A 14268-nucleotide genomic window follows, 5' to 3' on the forward strand; every position below is an offset into this window, starting at 1 on the left:
GAGTCTCACCTTCTCGTTGTCAAGCGTATCTTCAAATATCTTAAAGGGACTTCCTCATTGGGTCTTTGGTATCCCAAAGATTCAAATTTTGACATAGTTGCATACTCCGACTCTGACTATGCTGGTTGCATGTTTGATAGGAAAAGTACCAGTGGTGGATGTCAACTGTTGGGGGGAAGGCTGACTAGTTGGTCCAGTAAGAAGCAACATACAGTTTCCATCTCCACTGCTGAAGCAGAGTATGTGTCTAAAGCAAGTTGTTGTGCATAAGTCCTCTGGATGAAAAACCAACTTGCTGACTATGACTTAGATTTTTCTAAGATCCCAATTATGTGTCATAACACTAGTGCTATTGCCATCACACATAATCTTGTTCAGCATTCAAAAACAAAACACATAGATATTAGGTATCACTTCATTCGTGACCATGTCATTAAAGGGGATGTTGAAATCTGTTAGAGCACATAAAGTGCACAATTTATTGTCCGATGCAATAATTCTAAAAGGCTGAGAAATTCGTACAATTATGCTTACGAAGTTTAAGTTCGTAAGAACTATTAAGTTAGTAAGGCCCAGCCCGTTTGTACGAATTTGACAGCCCAGTCTGTTTATACAGCCTATAAATATAAGTCTTAGGTCACGAATTTAGATTGATGATTTAGTTGCAACATAGAGTCATTCACTAGGTTCTTGAGGTAGAGATCTATACCTCGAGATACCGCCCAAACTATCACGATTCGTCTCAATGATTGTAATCCGTAATCATTGTAGATGTTGTTCATACGGATTCATCTTGTAATCATATGATTAATGATAGTATTTTTGTGTTTATCTCCTGTTCTTATTATCTTCGTGTGTGTTTATCATGATAATCATTAATTAACCCTAAAAACGATCATAGACGGATTCCGCACATCTATGATTGTTAGATCTCGTGTTAATCGATCCGGGAACGTGCTGAAACACGTTTTCACAAAATCTACTTCATCCCCACTGATGATCAACTTGCTGACATTTTCACTAAACCTTTAGATGAAAAAAGATTCAAGGATTTTGTCAGCAGGTTGGGAATGCTGAATGGTGTCTCTGCTACTTAGCTTACATATCTCTTGTAAGTTAACTCTTGACCCGTGTCAAGATTACCTCAGCGAGTTCAAGTGTGTCTTACTAGCTGAACAGAAAAGCAATAGAGAGCTACAAGTCTCTATCTAGTCCAGCAGCAAACAACTGCTGGTAAAGACATCTAAAATCCGTTGATCCCTGATGCTTTGGGAAAAAAGCATAACAAAAGTAATAGGGTGCTGAAAGTCCCTATCTAGTCCAGCAGCAAACGGCTGCTGGTAAAGACATTTAAAATCCGTTGATCCCTGATGCTTTGGGAAAAAGCATAACAAAAGTAATAGGGTGCTGAAAGTCCCTATCTAGTCCAGCAGCAAACGGCTGCTGGTAAAGACATCTAAAATCCGTTGATCCCTAATGTTTTGGGAAAAAGCATAACAAAAGTAATAGGGTGCTGAAAGTCTCTATCTAGTCCAGCAGCAAACGGCTGCTGGTAAAGACATATAAATTCCGTTGATGGCTGACAATTTGCCAAAAATTGTATAAATTTAGTCAGCGACCACCTCTCCTTCTTTGTGTTGCTGATTAAAAACTTGGTAACCATTCTTTTTAATAAAATAGTGACACTTCAGTGGATACCTCTATTTATCTGAGTGTATTCCACTACGTACTCTTGTTAATATTCTATAATATATATCTCAAACGGTTACCTCGATTTTCTCCCAAATGGGCAACTTGTACACTGTACGCGCCGTATGAACTCGAGTACAGTTGAAATCGTGGTTCATATAGTCACATCATAAAACTCACATACGTATATATATACAGTGTTCTATAATTTAATATAATATTTTATATGCCACGTATGAAAGAGAGTAAATGTGATGACTCACTTTTTGCAGTTATGGGACCCATATCCATGTCATATATATACAAATCTCTTCCACTTCTCCTTCTTTTACGTTCATTTCTTTCTCTCAAAACTTCCAAATCTCTCAAACTCTCTCAAATATTTTATATTCTCTCAAAACATTCATCTCAAATCCTCAGTCATATCATATTCATATTTTCTCTCATCTAAAATGGCTTCTTCATCTAAGAATGTTCCTGCACAACACTCTGAAAATCTCTCCTATCTCACATCCAAGGTATATGATAATGAAGGCATTAGTCCTTCTAGTCAAGTATCTTTCCAAGCCTCTAAACTGGTCATCAAGGCCAATAATTATTTGGGATCTGAAGAGATCCCATCTAAACCAAAGGATACTTCTCCATGCTCGATTTCATAATGGGATGCCCAGTTAGAAGGGCGATTTATAGTGATCCCAAGGAAATAGCTGTCCTACCTCCTAAGGGAGTTTTGGTGGACATGTGATTACAAGGTTGCAAGTAGCACCATTGCTGGTACCGTCATGAAAGGGACGCGTACCATATCCATCTCAGTGGATCTACTGAGACAAGTTCTTCGTCTTCCCAATCAAACAGAAGAACGACCATTTGTTGGACTTGTAGAAACAAGTGTTTGGAAGGAATGGCTACTGTCCATTGGGTACGAATCTAAGACTGTTCCACCCACACCAGTACACAGCAATCCTCAAAAGAAGTTCTTGCCTGGAGTTTGGAGGTTGCTATTCACTCATGTTATTCAGTACCTTGGAGGAAACATTGGCTCATTTGATCAAGCCACTCCTGCTCAAATGCAGATTATCTATGCACTGGCAAATGGTCGAAACATAGACTTTGCCAGTGTCATTTTTGAAGACCTGAAGGGAAATGTCACAATAAGGAATAGGTCGAGCTTAGTGCCATTTTCCAGATTTCTCTCTCCAATCTTCAAGCATGAGCTAAAGGGAGAATATCTTCCTGAAGGTGCTCAGTTTCTCCTCTCTCCAAGGGTTGCGAGCTCTGTATATAAAACTCCTGCTTGCAACCCTGAGCAGTTTGATTCCAAGTATGTTGTGCTCACTCCAGCAATGAAGCAGGTACTATACTCTACTTACCCTGATATATATAAACCAAACCCTGCTGGAGCTGGTAAGCTGATAATCCCCCTAGCAACCTCCAAAGCTCCCAAGAAAACCAAGAAAACACTTGTCTCAACTTCTTCCACTTCACCTCCTGCTGCTGTCCCAAAACAGCAGCAGCGAGTACCAAAGGGCCAAACTTCTAAGGTTAGGAAGTCCTCACTGCCCAAGGACAATAGAGACCCAGCCAGCCCATCAGCAGTCTCAAAAAAGGCTGCTGACGAGAAAAAGGGTAACCGCAAGCAGCCACCTCAATCTTCTGTATGCGAGGTTGGTGAAGATCAAGGGCCACCCCAGCCCAATAGAGTTGAGTCAAACCTACAAACACTTCCCTCTTCTCAACCCTCTGAGTCGCTGTCAGCAGCCAGATCACAGGTATTGCTAGAGACGGCACATTCTACGGCTGATGATGCATTACTGACACAACATACTGATGCTGAGGCACCCGGTTCCCCTACCCCTTTAAATTTTTCTACTGCTGATGTTGGGGGTGAAGGAAGATTGGTTGAAGGTGCTGAGGTTGTCGCACAAAGTTTAAGTGCAAGTATTGATGATGCTGAGGAGAGTGACCTGGAATTGGGAGATTTTATGGTTGATTACTTCCAGCTAGACTCCTCCGCCCAGGCTGATGAACTAGATACAAGTGACATGGAGGAGGATACTGCTGAGGAGACTGCTAATGATGATACTGCAGCAGTCATGGAAATTTCTGAAGAGGCTACTGTGGTTGTTGAACCTACTAGTGAAGTGGTACTAGCAGTGTGTATTGAACAAGCATATGTGCAAGCACTGGGCATGCCCTCCTTTGTCATGCCTTCCTCCTTTTCAAGTGTTTTTGGATGCTCATCTGCTGTCAAGCCTGCTAATGTCCCACTGAATGCTAAAGAGTTAGGAATCTCCTTCTCTACTAACTCTGCTGACAGGCTTGCCAGAATTGAAGAAAAGTTGAATGATCTCACCAAAGCTGCCACACTCATTGTTCAACTCAAAAGTCATGAAGATGACAGTTTGGTGAAAATCTTAGAAAGCTGGTACAACAAGCAAAATGAAAACACTGCCAGCATCGAGACACTCAAAGAAAAATTTGTTTCTATGGCTGCTGATCAAGAGAAGTTGCGCACTTATACTAATGTCATCAAAAGAGATCAGCAGGCCATTCGAGGTTTTTCGCAGTCGCTGTGCAAGATTGGGACTGTTGTACGGTTTTCAGCAAAGAAGACATCCAGCAGCAGTGAGTCTGCTGCTGTTGAAGTAAAAAAGGTTGCTGACCTGGTCTCTCCTCTCATCACCCAGGTCGAAAGCAACACCAAGGCTATCAATGCCTTGGAGACTACAGTGGCCAGTCTTCCTCCTCATCAAGCATCCTTCAGTGAGGAAGACCGTAAGCGCCAAGAAAGGTTGGAAAAAGAAGTTGGAGAGATCAAACAACTACTCTCTCAACTTCTCAAACAGCAGACTGCTCCAGTGGCCATTGTGGAAGTGGTTATTGATAATAAAACTTCCAAGGGGGAGAAGGCAGTAAATGATGAAACTTTGGCCTTGATCACTGAAGCAGTCCAAGGAGCATTTAATAACGCTCTTGATTCCTCTGCTGAAGTTGTTTTGAATGAGGTTGATTCTGCTACAGACACTGAGAACAAAAATAATGAACTAGCAATAGTGGCTGACAGTGAGAATGCAAGTGATGTTTCCCCTGCTGGTGTTGAGGGGGAGACAATAATGAGTGAAGTTGTTGATGTTCCCCCAGCTTGTGTTGAGGGGGAGACAACTGAAAAAGATGATGATGCTGCTGAGGGGGAGCGACAATTAATAGTTGTTGAAGCTCCCTGTATTGAAAACATTCATGATGAAGAAGAGATGAGTCCCCGGGCAGTCAGAGCAGCATGGGAAGCTGGGTTTGCACAAGAAATGGCCAGGGACAGATCCAAGGAAGTACTTAATATTTTCCATCCTCGCTTCCTTGGAAATGCTGAAGCCTCTCAAATAACTGCAGCACAAAGAAAGCAGCTGATTGATGTTGGCTTTTTCAAAAGACCTTCCTCATCTCTCTCCGCTCAAAATGTATCCATCACTTCCCCAGCAGATAATCAATTCCAAGTTATTGATATCCTTTCTCTTACTGCTGAGGGAAGAACTCAAGAAGAGGCCCTAGAGGAGCTGGACAGGCTGAAAGCAAACAAAGAAAATGAAAAGAAGAACTTAGAATATATCAAACAGCTGGCCCTCTTGGAGAAAGATGAGATGGATGGAGAACAAAGAATGCTACTAACCACTGGTGGGCCTGAAGCTCTCTACAAGCAGAAGCAAGCTGATGTAGAGCAACAACTTAAAGAGAAAAGAGAGAGATTTGAAAGTGAAAAGGCCAAGTGGTTAAAGATCATGAATGATAGGAAGAGACCACAAAGAATTACGGTCGTGGAAGCTCACAGAGCAGCAATGGGGACAAAAACCAATCTGAAGATCTTAAGGGAAGGGCTTGGTGCTCTAACTAGAATTGAAGATGTGAAACTCACCAACTTGGGAGCTTTAGAATGGTTTGAGGTTTATATGCTTATAAAGGATAAAAAGGCTGCCAGCTATGAACAACGTCAAGGGATGCTGAAAGAGTATTTTGAAAGAGCACTGAAGTTCGAAACAAAGTTCAAGGGAGACCACCCAATGCCGAGGGCAATCTTTGGCTCCCCAGCTACTGTCTCTTCGTCAGCAGGCAAGCATACTCGGAAAAGGAAGCAAACCATGCAACCCTTGCCTGCAAACCTTCCTCTTGTCTTAAGCGATGCTAGATTGAATCCTGCTGGCATATTCTTCCAAAATTTCCGAAATGATCAACTCTTCTTTAGGTTGGCAGAGATTGAACAAGCATCTACTGGTTTTCTGATCAACATCAGAAAAAGATTCTCTAAAATGATAAGTGCTAGATCAGTCATCAGCAAGATTGATGAAGAGCTGATGAAGCCAGCGAGAGGAGAAGATCCAGTATTGAGGATTGCCAAGCAGGAGGACGCTTGGGAGATTGAAGCTGCTAATCTTTAAGATATCTTACTTTGTAACAGCTTTATGCTTCAGCTTGTAATATTTTTGATGATATAAAAGACATCCTTCTTCCATACTTCATCTTTATTAAGACTTATCTAATCAGCAAGTCTTCTCAGCGAATGGGGGGAGATTGTTGAGTCTTGGATTCGCTGACAAGACTTGCTCGCTGACGTATGTCGTCAGCGAGTATTCAGCGAGTCTAGTGACTCTCTTCAGCGGGTTGGATGCTGCACAAATGTTTGTCATGGCGGGAAGTTTTCAAACTATACGAAAAGAGTCACATGGTGGTTCTTCCAACTGTAACATACCTCATATGGCTAAGGTGCAGTTGGGACCAATTCAAGGGTTCTCTCTCATACCTGATTTGGTAAAGAAGACAAGGGCTTCTACATGGAAGTACAAGGAGCCAATGGGATGTCGACAACCACCATCTATCACCATCAAAGGAAGACTGAGTTGCCCTAATTCTTCCTCTATATAAAGCAACACAACCGCATTGTATAAAGTGTGTTAGTCACCTTGAAAGTGTGTGTCACTTGTATTTTCTCTTGTAAAATTGTTCAAATTTTTAGTGTGTCTAGACTTAGCAATTTACATTGTTCATTTGTATTTCTTATAAGTCAAGTTTGTAAGATCGACCATGTATTCATCGTTTAATCAATGATACATATGATTATAGTTGCATTGATTTGTTACAATTGAACTTGTCATTGTTCTTGTTGTTTATCTTCTTATTTACTTTCTTGTCTAGCTTAACTATAACATAAGTTGTGCATTCGTGGACTGTCATATATATATATATATGATAATGAGATAACAATGTTCGTTGATGCAAACATGAGCTAAATAACCCAAAATCATACTCCATATTAATATCCTAAACTAATTATGTTACATTACTTTATCTTGTAGGAAGATTATCTCAAAGCAAAACATAAACCATCTCTTCCAAAGTTTTTTTGTTCTATAAATTGTAAACTATGTCCTCTGTGGGCTAAATAAAACTTGGCAAAAACATATGTTGGGAGTTATCTGTTAACTTTTACACGGAATAGATGAACCATTCCGTCTAAAAGATAACGGAGACCCAACAATAGATTTTTTTGCGAAGTTTTAAACCACTAAGGACGCATTTTTTGTTTTGACCACCGTAAAGCTATTTAGGACAAGTTGAATAACTTTTAAAACAATTTGCCCTGTGTGTTTTTAATGATAATATTTTTAAATTAATTTAGGTAAATTAAATTTTTCGTTCCTGAAGCTTAACCGATTGTCACTTTTAATTATTAAATAAAAGGAAGGACGAATATTTAGAAAAAAACACTAACGAATGTGGGCAAGTTAATGAGAAAAAACTAACGATGACGTTGTGACCAAAAGTGAAAAAGGTTAGCAAGTTTAGTATATGTTTTGTTATTTTTTTAGTTTAGTGACCAAAAGTGTAAAATATGTCAAGTTCAGGGACTGAAAGTATAATAACGCTTTTGCAAACGCCAATATCTACGAGTACAAAAATTAATTGGAAAATAAAATGAAAAAACATTATCGGTGCATTTAGTGACAACAACATCAAATTTGAAAATGAAAGCCATAAGGCCGATTATTTTGTCGTTTAGTGACTATTGGCGACGAAAATTTTATCTTCGGTAACTCTTTTGGTCGGGAAAAGTGCTTTTTTTTTTGTAGTGATACTTCCTCAGCAGTAGTGCTTCCTTTATTGATACAGCGGTATATTGAATGTTATAAAGCTGATATACTTTTTATCTTCACTAGGACAAACATCATTCAAGAATCCATAAGTTATCAAGACAACAAATTAACCCGTGGATTATACGTTGTTCTTACCAATAATTTCAAGAAAATTTGAATATATTCAAAATAGATTAAATATATAGTTGCTTAAAACAAAAAATAATTATCATATAATTAAATCCAGAATGCTTAAAATCTTATACAAGTTAAATAAGTACATACATGCCAAGAATCCACAGGCTCTTCGAATCGATGTCATGATATCGCCGTCATCTCACGACTTATGTAGCCTTCGATCAATCTCTTGGAAAAATAATTACAACTTGCATAAACACACATACATAACGAAAACACCCGAAAAAATTTAAACAATAATGTTACAACTTTCATTCTAAAAGAACAAAATACCTTATTTTTACCCTTTGGAAACATGGGCTCTTATGCATAGTTTGAACTACATCATCCATCCAGGAAACAACCCATTAGGATTGTTATCATTCACATCATCAGCATCATTCATCTCATCGGACCCAATCGGGGTATATCTCAATCCATCATAGCTGGGAATCGTAACATTAACATAGTCAAATTTAGTAAATTAATACGTATTAGTGCCATATTATATTTAATAACCCTTTGTTTAGGCTTGTAGCTAGATTCTAATTAATTAATTTGATGGCTAGAAAGATTGGTCACCTGCTATGCATGGAAGAGTTGAGCCCAAGAGGTTGGAAGAACTGATCATTAGAATGTGTTGGAAGAGGATTGTAAGGAATGGTTTGTGCACCACCTGCCCATATTTGCCTTGGATATTCATGAGCACTTTCTTCCAGCTGCATAGAATTTTTTTTTATAACTTCTTAGTTAATGTTTTTATTAAAACAGTTTAAATTATCAATTAATCTTGGTTTAAAATTTCATGCACATTTTGTTGATCTTCAATATATATGAAAAATAGAAACTAATTAACCCCTACCTTAGTATGTAAGATAAGGAATACTATCAGGATATGAAACAACAACATTCATAAGTAAGGGTCAATACTCAACCTTTAGCATTCTTTGGTCATTGTCACCCTGACCGTACGTGACCCTAGAGTTAAACATCTTTGTACTGAAAGTTTAAGAATCATAAATGATCTGGTCCATGTTCGGCCTTAAAAGTTAATGATGAATTACCAAAGTACTAGGTTTATATTTTTATAGTTAGATATAGATTGTGATTTGTTATGATGTGATGAATCAGAATCAAGCCTTAGTGTATATATAATACCTTTTTCCTTAAGGCTTTGTTTGTTTCGGCAAGAACTTGATCCTGCATATACAATGGCTCAAAATAATGTTAGGCATCAATTGTTCATGATATGATGACTTTATATCGATAGAGACATACGCACCTTTCTTTGGAGCTCACCAAGCTGATCCAACATGCATTGAGTCTGAAAAAACCATAGAAAAACATTGATGAAAAGATGCATATGAGATTCCCCTTGATAAATTTCTGGTATATCCTTATAAAACTTAAAACATTATGTGTATATCACGAAAATTTTTGATTAATTAACTGTATTAATCCAGATATACAAGTTTCCTTTTATGTAAACTAACCTTTGCCTTACCCATTTGCAAAATAAAAGTCAATCATTAATCAATTGGATTCTAGAACTAAAATTATTTTACGCACCTTGACTGCAGTCGTTAGTCTGTATTTAGCGCCCGTTGTTTATTAATACTAAGACTTGGGTTTTTTATCTTGGAAATAAGGTATAAAAAAAAAGTGATGATACATGTTTTCTGATATCTATATATCTACTAAAACAGTAAGAATCCTAACATTATTAAGCTATCTACATCAAATTAATATGCTTTCAAACAATGCCACATAGAATTTATTTTATATGGCAACTCTATATTTTTTTTCCCCAATATTTATCTTATTTTTATATATATCAAAAAAAATTTGAAATAAAATTAATATTATCTACATAAAAAAAATGTAGAATACGTAAAGATCCACAAAAAAAGGCAACCAAATTTTAAGCCTTAGTGATAATATCCACATTTATTTTGTTTTAGACATACAAAAGATCAAACTTATAAATTTTTTGGCAACTTAAGTAAATTTTTTTTTTTTTATTTTTTAACTATTAGGCATATAATATCAAATCTTAAATTCCATAAATTTCAATTATGTCAAATATTTTAGTTTTAGAAAATAAATAGAATTTTTCGGTTCATTCTACACAAAAATACTTCCACCATGCAAATCTATAAATATATATTTGTTTTTGATTTTTTTTTATATTCATAGTGTTACGTTTAAATTTAGGTTCATCTTTTTTTTTAATTTACCTTACTATATATCGATTGTGTTTTTATCCCAATAGAAAATAAGTTTATATTGAAGCTATATTTGCACACAAAATTAAAACACAACACGAAAGTTGTTCTACACAGATTTATTAACCTTTTTGTTATATATTTATGTTTTTTTTTAATCTTTTCAAGTTATTACTAACAATCCAAAAGCACATATTAGAATTAACATGATGATGAGTTGTTTTGTCATTATGATTGTCACACATTCAACGTTAGACAAAAATACACAGCTCTCCACATATATAATATTGTTTCTTTTTCGTTGTCAAATTGTTCGTACATCGCAAGTTTAACAAGAATTGTCTTAAAAGCATTCATCTCAATGTGAATAAAACAATATTTATAACTATCCGCGTATCGCGTGGGTTAAAAACTTAGTTTGATATATATATATGTGACTTTCTAATAATTTAAATCATTTGAAGTTCCCAAAATTTGAAATTTTGTATGAAGTTTATTTTATAAAAAATGTACGTAAGACGAAATTATGAAGTTCTCTCAGAATACATATAAATTAATTTTCCCCCTATATCACGTTAAGCGACATAAAAAGTATAAAACGAAAAGAAAAAAAAAACATTTCTCCGAATTCAGTGCGCTCAGGTGTACCTTTGTTGATCTGATCTTTCTCAAAGATGACTCTAGTTGGTGCTCAAGTTGCTCCAGCTCCTTAGTATTCAATGGGGCCAAATCTTCTCCAAGAAGGTTTCTGCAATTATTTTTAATTAATTAGGGTTAGTTTGTTCATGTAACATTATTTATATCTTGCTTGATCAACAAACCTCAAAAGGTTTTTGACAAATTAAAACGAAGAAATTATATGCATTGTCGTAAATCAACACTATACCTTTGCGAACGTTGCAGAACCTCCACTCGTGCCTTTAGCCTCAGATACTCATGGTAATTGTACTGTTATTATACAAATATATTTAGTGAACCATAATTTAGTTTAAATAAGAGTAACAATAATAATACTATATGTTTATTGTTTAGTCACACATCAAATCAATATAAATCGATATATCAGAGATGTAAGATACATCATGAACTCATGTATTTGTCAAATGGTTTTTAAGAAAGTTTAGTGACCAAAGGATTTTTCATGGTGCCCTAATCATTAACACCACAACTGCTCAGATAGGTGATAATTGGGCATCTTTCACCACAATGACATTTGATACACATAAAGCAAACAAAAGGTCCGTATTTTATTTATTTATTTTTAACTACAAATGTTAGTTGCTTGTAGTTTGTTTTTCTCGAAGTTAGTTTGTAAACATCTGTAGCCAGATTTGAAACCAGAACCTTTAAAAAGAGGTCTTTTAAGTTATATGAGTAAAAAATTATTGAGTAAAACGTATAAAGCATATATATAGATATACTAGCAACAAATTAAACTACCTGGCTTTCATTCTCCAATTGGTTGCCTTTCAATGATCCATAGCTACAGCTGTGGTATTTTTCAAGTGTTTTGACCATGCTGGAAAAGGAAAGCCCATAGACAAAAATTAGTAACTGATAGAAAAGAATATTAAATATTCCAAATGTTTTTCCTATCCTCTTCTGAGTTAAGCTTAAGGCAAAGCACATGACTCATTTCTGCATATGCCCAAACAGGTTTTATTTGTTCTGGATGTTATATCATCAAAATGGTTATTTTTAAATAAATAACCAAACACCTCGTTTCATTATTATATAACTAAATGGATGTTGACAAAAAAAAAATAATGTTTATAAAATGAATGATTCATATATTTCTTGATACTTTTTGCAGAAATATATTTCATGCTCTGGGATCTAGGGGTTAAATTTTCCAGGCCCTATATCATTTATGATTTATTTAGCATGACAAAAAGAAAATTAATGCACAAGAAATAAAAAGATAAATTATTTTCTAATTAATGATGAAAACTTATCTAGTACTCGTAATTACTTAATCTTAAGTGTTAGGGTTAATCTAGGTTAACAAGAAAAAATTTTTTGAACGCTAGACTTTATTCTCAACCAGACAACCAAACAATTGTTCGTGTATCAAAGATCATTGAATTTTATTCTTTTTTAGAGTTTTTGGATCTGTGTTCTAACCAAATTAAAATTAAATATTGAAAAAAAAAAAAAAAGTTGCATTTAATATTTAGAGTATTTTGGTGAAATAAATCTATCTCTATTGTCAAGATCAAGAGAATATCGATCTTTCTTTAAAAGGTAAGAAGGGAAAGATATATATTGATCGTACGTAATCTAAGAAATTTATATAAAAAAAATTAATACTAGAGAAAATAAAACTAGTATTATTTCTTTCTAAAAACGACATACACTACAATTAACTATTTGAAATTAAAGTATGGTTTTGTTTAGCATCCAGGATTAAATTTATATTATTTTTAATTAGGGTTTCAAATGATTTGTCATCCGCAACTTTTGCTGATCCAATTATTAGAATATCAAATCTATCTCGAAAATATATAAGTTATAACAGTGATTAATATTTATAATGCTCCATTTTTATTAAAGAAATATACAGAATAAAGTTTTGTAAAAAATTAACACAAAAAATAATATTGCTAAATTTTAGTAATTTTAGCCTTTGCTTTTTAACTACAAATGTTAATTGTTAAATAGTTGTCTATACGTTAGTGATCAAACAACTCAGATTTGAACTGCGCCTCCAATTATAAACCCATTTATTTTTCAAAAATCCGAAAAATGTATTAATAAAACATAAAATGAAATTTTAAAATCCAAGATCAACTTAAATTAACAGATCTTTGATTTCTTTTTATATTCAATTTAGCCAAGATAAACTTTTCTTTTCTTGTGTAGGTTTATCATGCTTAACAAAAGATAAAGTAAATTTTGTATGCTCAATGGAGCAAAGAGATAGATCCAATGTAAATCTATCACATATCAAAAGACGTTAACTACAAACTGCTAACGCGCTGTTTAAAAAAAAATTCTTAATTTCTTTGTAAAAATACGAGGAAAAGATGAAAATATATGTGTATATATATATGTATATATGCAAAAATAACATCTACAACAAATCCAAAGTTGGTTTAGGTTTGTAGGTTTTTTATTTGAGTCAAATTGTTGTAAATTATGAAAAAAGAAGAAGGTGTACCTAGAACTGCTACAGAATTCATAAAGTTTGCCACGGTTAGAGAAGATGATAAGAGCAACTTCAGCATCACAAAGGACAGAAAGTTCATAAGCTTTCTTGAGAAGTCCATTTCTTCTCTTAGCAAAAGTGACTTGCCTGTTAATTTTGTTTTCTATTCTCTTTAGTTCTACTCTCCCTCTTCCCATGATTATTATTATTAATAACTAGTGAATAAATATATATGAATTTTATATTTGTGGGTTTTTTCCCCTTTCTGCAACAATTCTACTCTTGGTTAAGAGAACACCTACTTTTAGAAGGGCCTTAAATTCATGAAAAACATTGAGTTTTGTATATAGATAAAATTGGAGGGGAGAGAGAGTATGTGAGTTCTCAAAAGAGAAATGTGAGAAGAAAATGGAAACCCTGGGGTGATCTATCTTTGGGCAACCTCCATACACCATTGGTCTTTTCAATACATGACTACCACTTTTTGAAATAATACTACGGATGATTAATCTAATATATACCCTCTACTATACTGTCTCTTTATTACTTTGTACGTATTTCTCTAGTATAGAAATAACTACTATAGTATATATAATTTGATATGATATGTGTACATGTTATATATGTGATATATAAAAAGGTAAGTAATAGCGGCCAATGTTGTTTTTCACGGGTTTTGGATGTTGGAAATTTTATGTATAAATATTATTTGATATGTTTAAATAATATAACATAAAATATTCAAGTGAATAGATATGTAAGAAGTTGAAAGAGTATTTAACTAATGTGAGTTTGTCTCACATTAGAAGAGGTATAAACATTAAGTGTGTTTATAAAGAGAAGTATTGGAAGAATAATAATTCCTTATAAGGGCCCGGGACCGGGGTCGGGGTCAGGGTCGTGGACGATG

The 14268-nt window shown here is 34.8% G+C and overlaps 1 protein-coding gene across 1 annotated transcript; it reads right to left on the reverse strand.

Moving 5' to 3' along the window:
• Nucleotides 1-8243: 8243 nt before the first annotated feature.
• LOC122606694 (MADS-box protein EJ2-like) lies at nucleotides 8244-13555 on the reverse strand. Its single transcript, XM_043779544.1, has 8 exons — nucleotides 13371-13555; nucleotides 11651-11729; nucleotides 11097-11158; nucleotides 10859-10958; nucleotides 9268-9309; nucleotides 9144-9185; nucleotides 8568-8704; nucleotides 8244-8431 (listed from the first exon to the last, which is right to left on the reverse strand). The coding sequence occupies exons 1-8, from the start codon at nucleotides 13553-13555 to the stop codon at nucleotides 8326-8328; spliced, it is 753 nt and encodes a 250-aa protein (XP_043635479.1). The 3' UTR covers nucleotides 8244-8325.
• Between the last annotated feature and the right edge of the window lie 713 nt (nucleotides 13556-14268).

Source organism: Erigeron canadensis, chromosome 7 (assembly GCF_010389155.1).
Source record: "Erigeron canadensis isolate Cc75 chromosome 7, C_canadensis_v1, whole genome shotgun sequence".
NCBI classification, from domain to species: Eukaryota; Viridiplantae; Streptophyta; class Magnoliopsida; order Asterales; family Asteraceae; genus Erigeron; species Erigeron canadensis.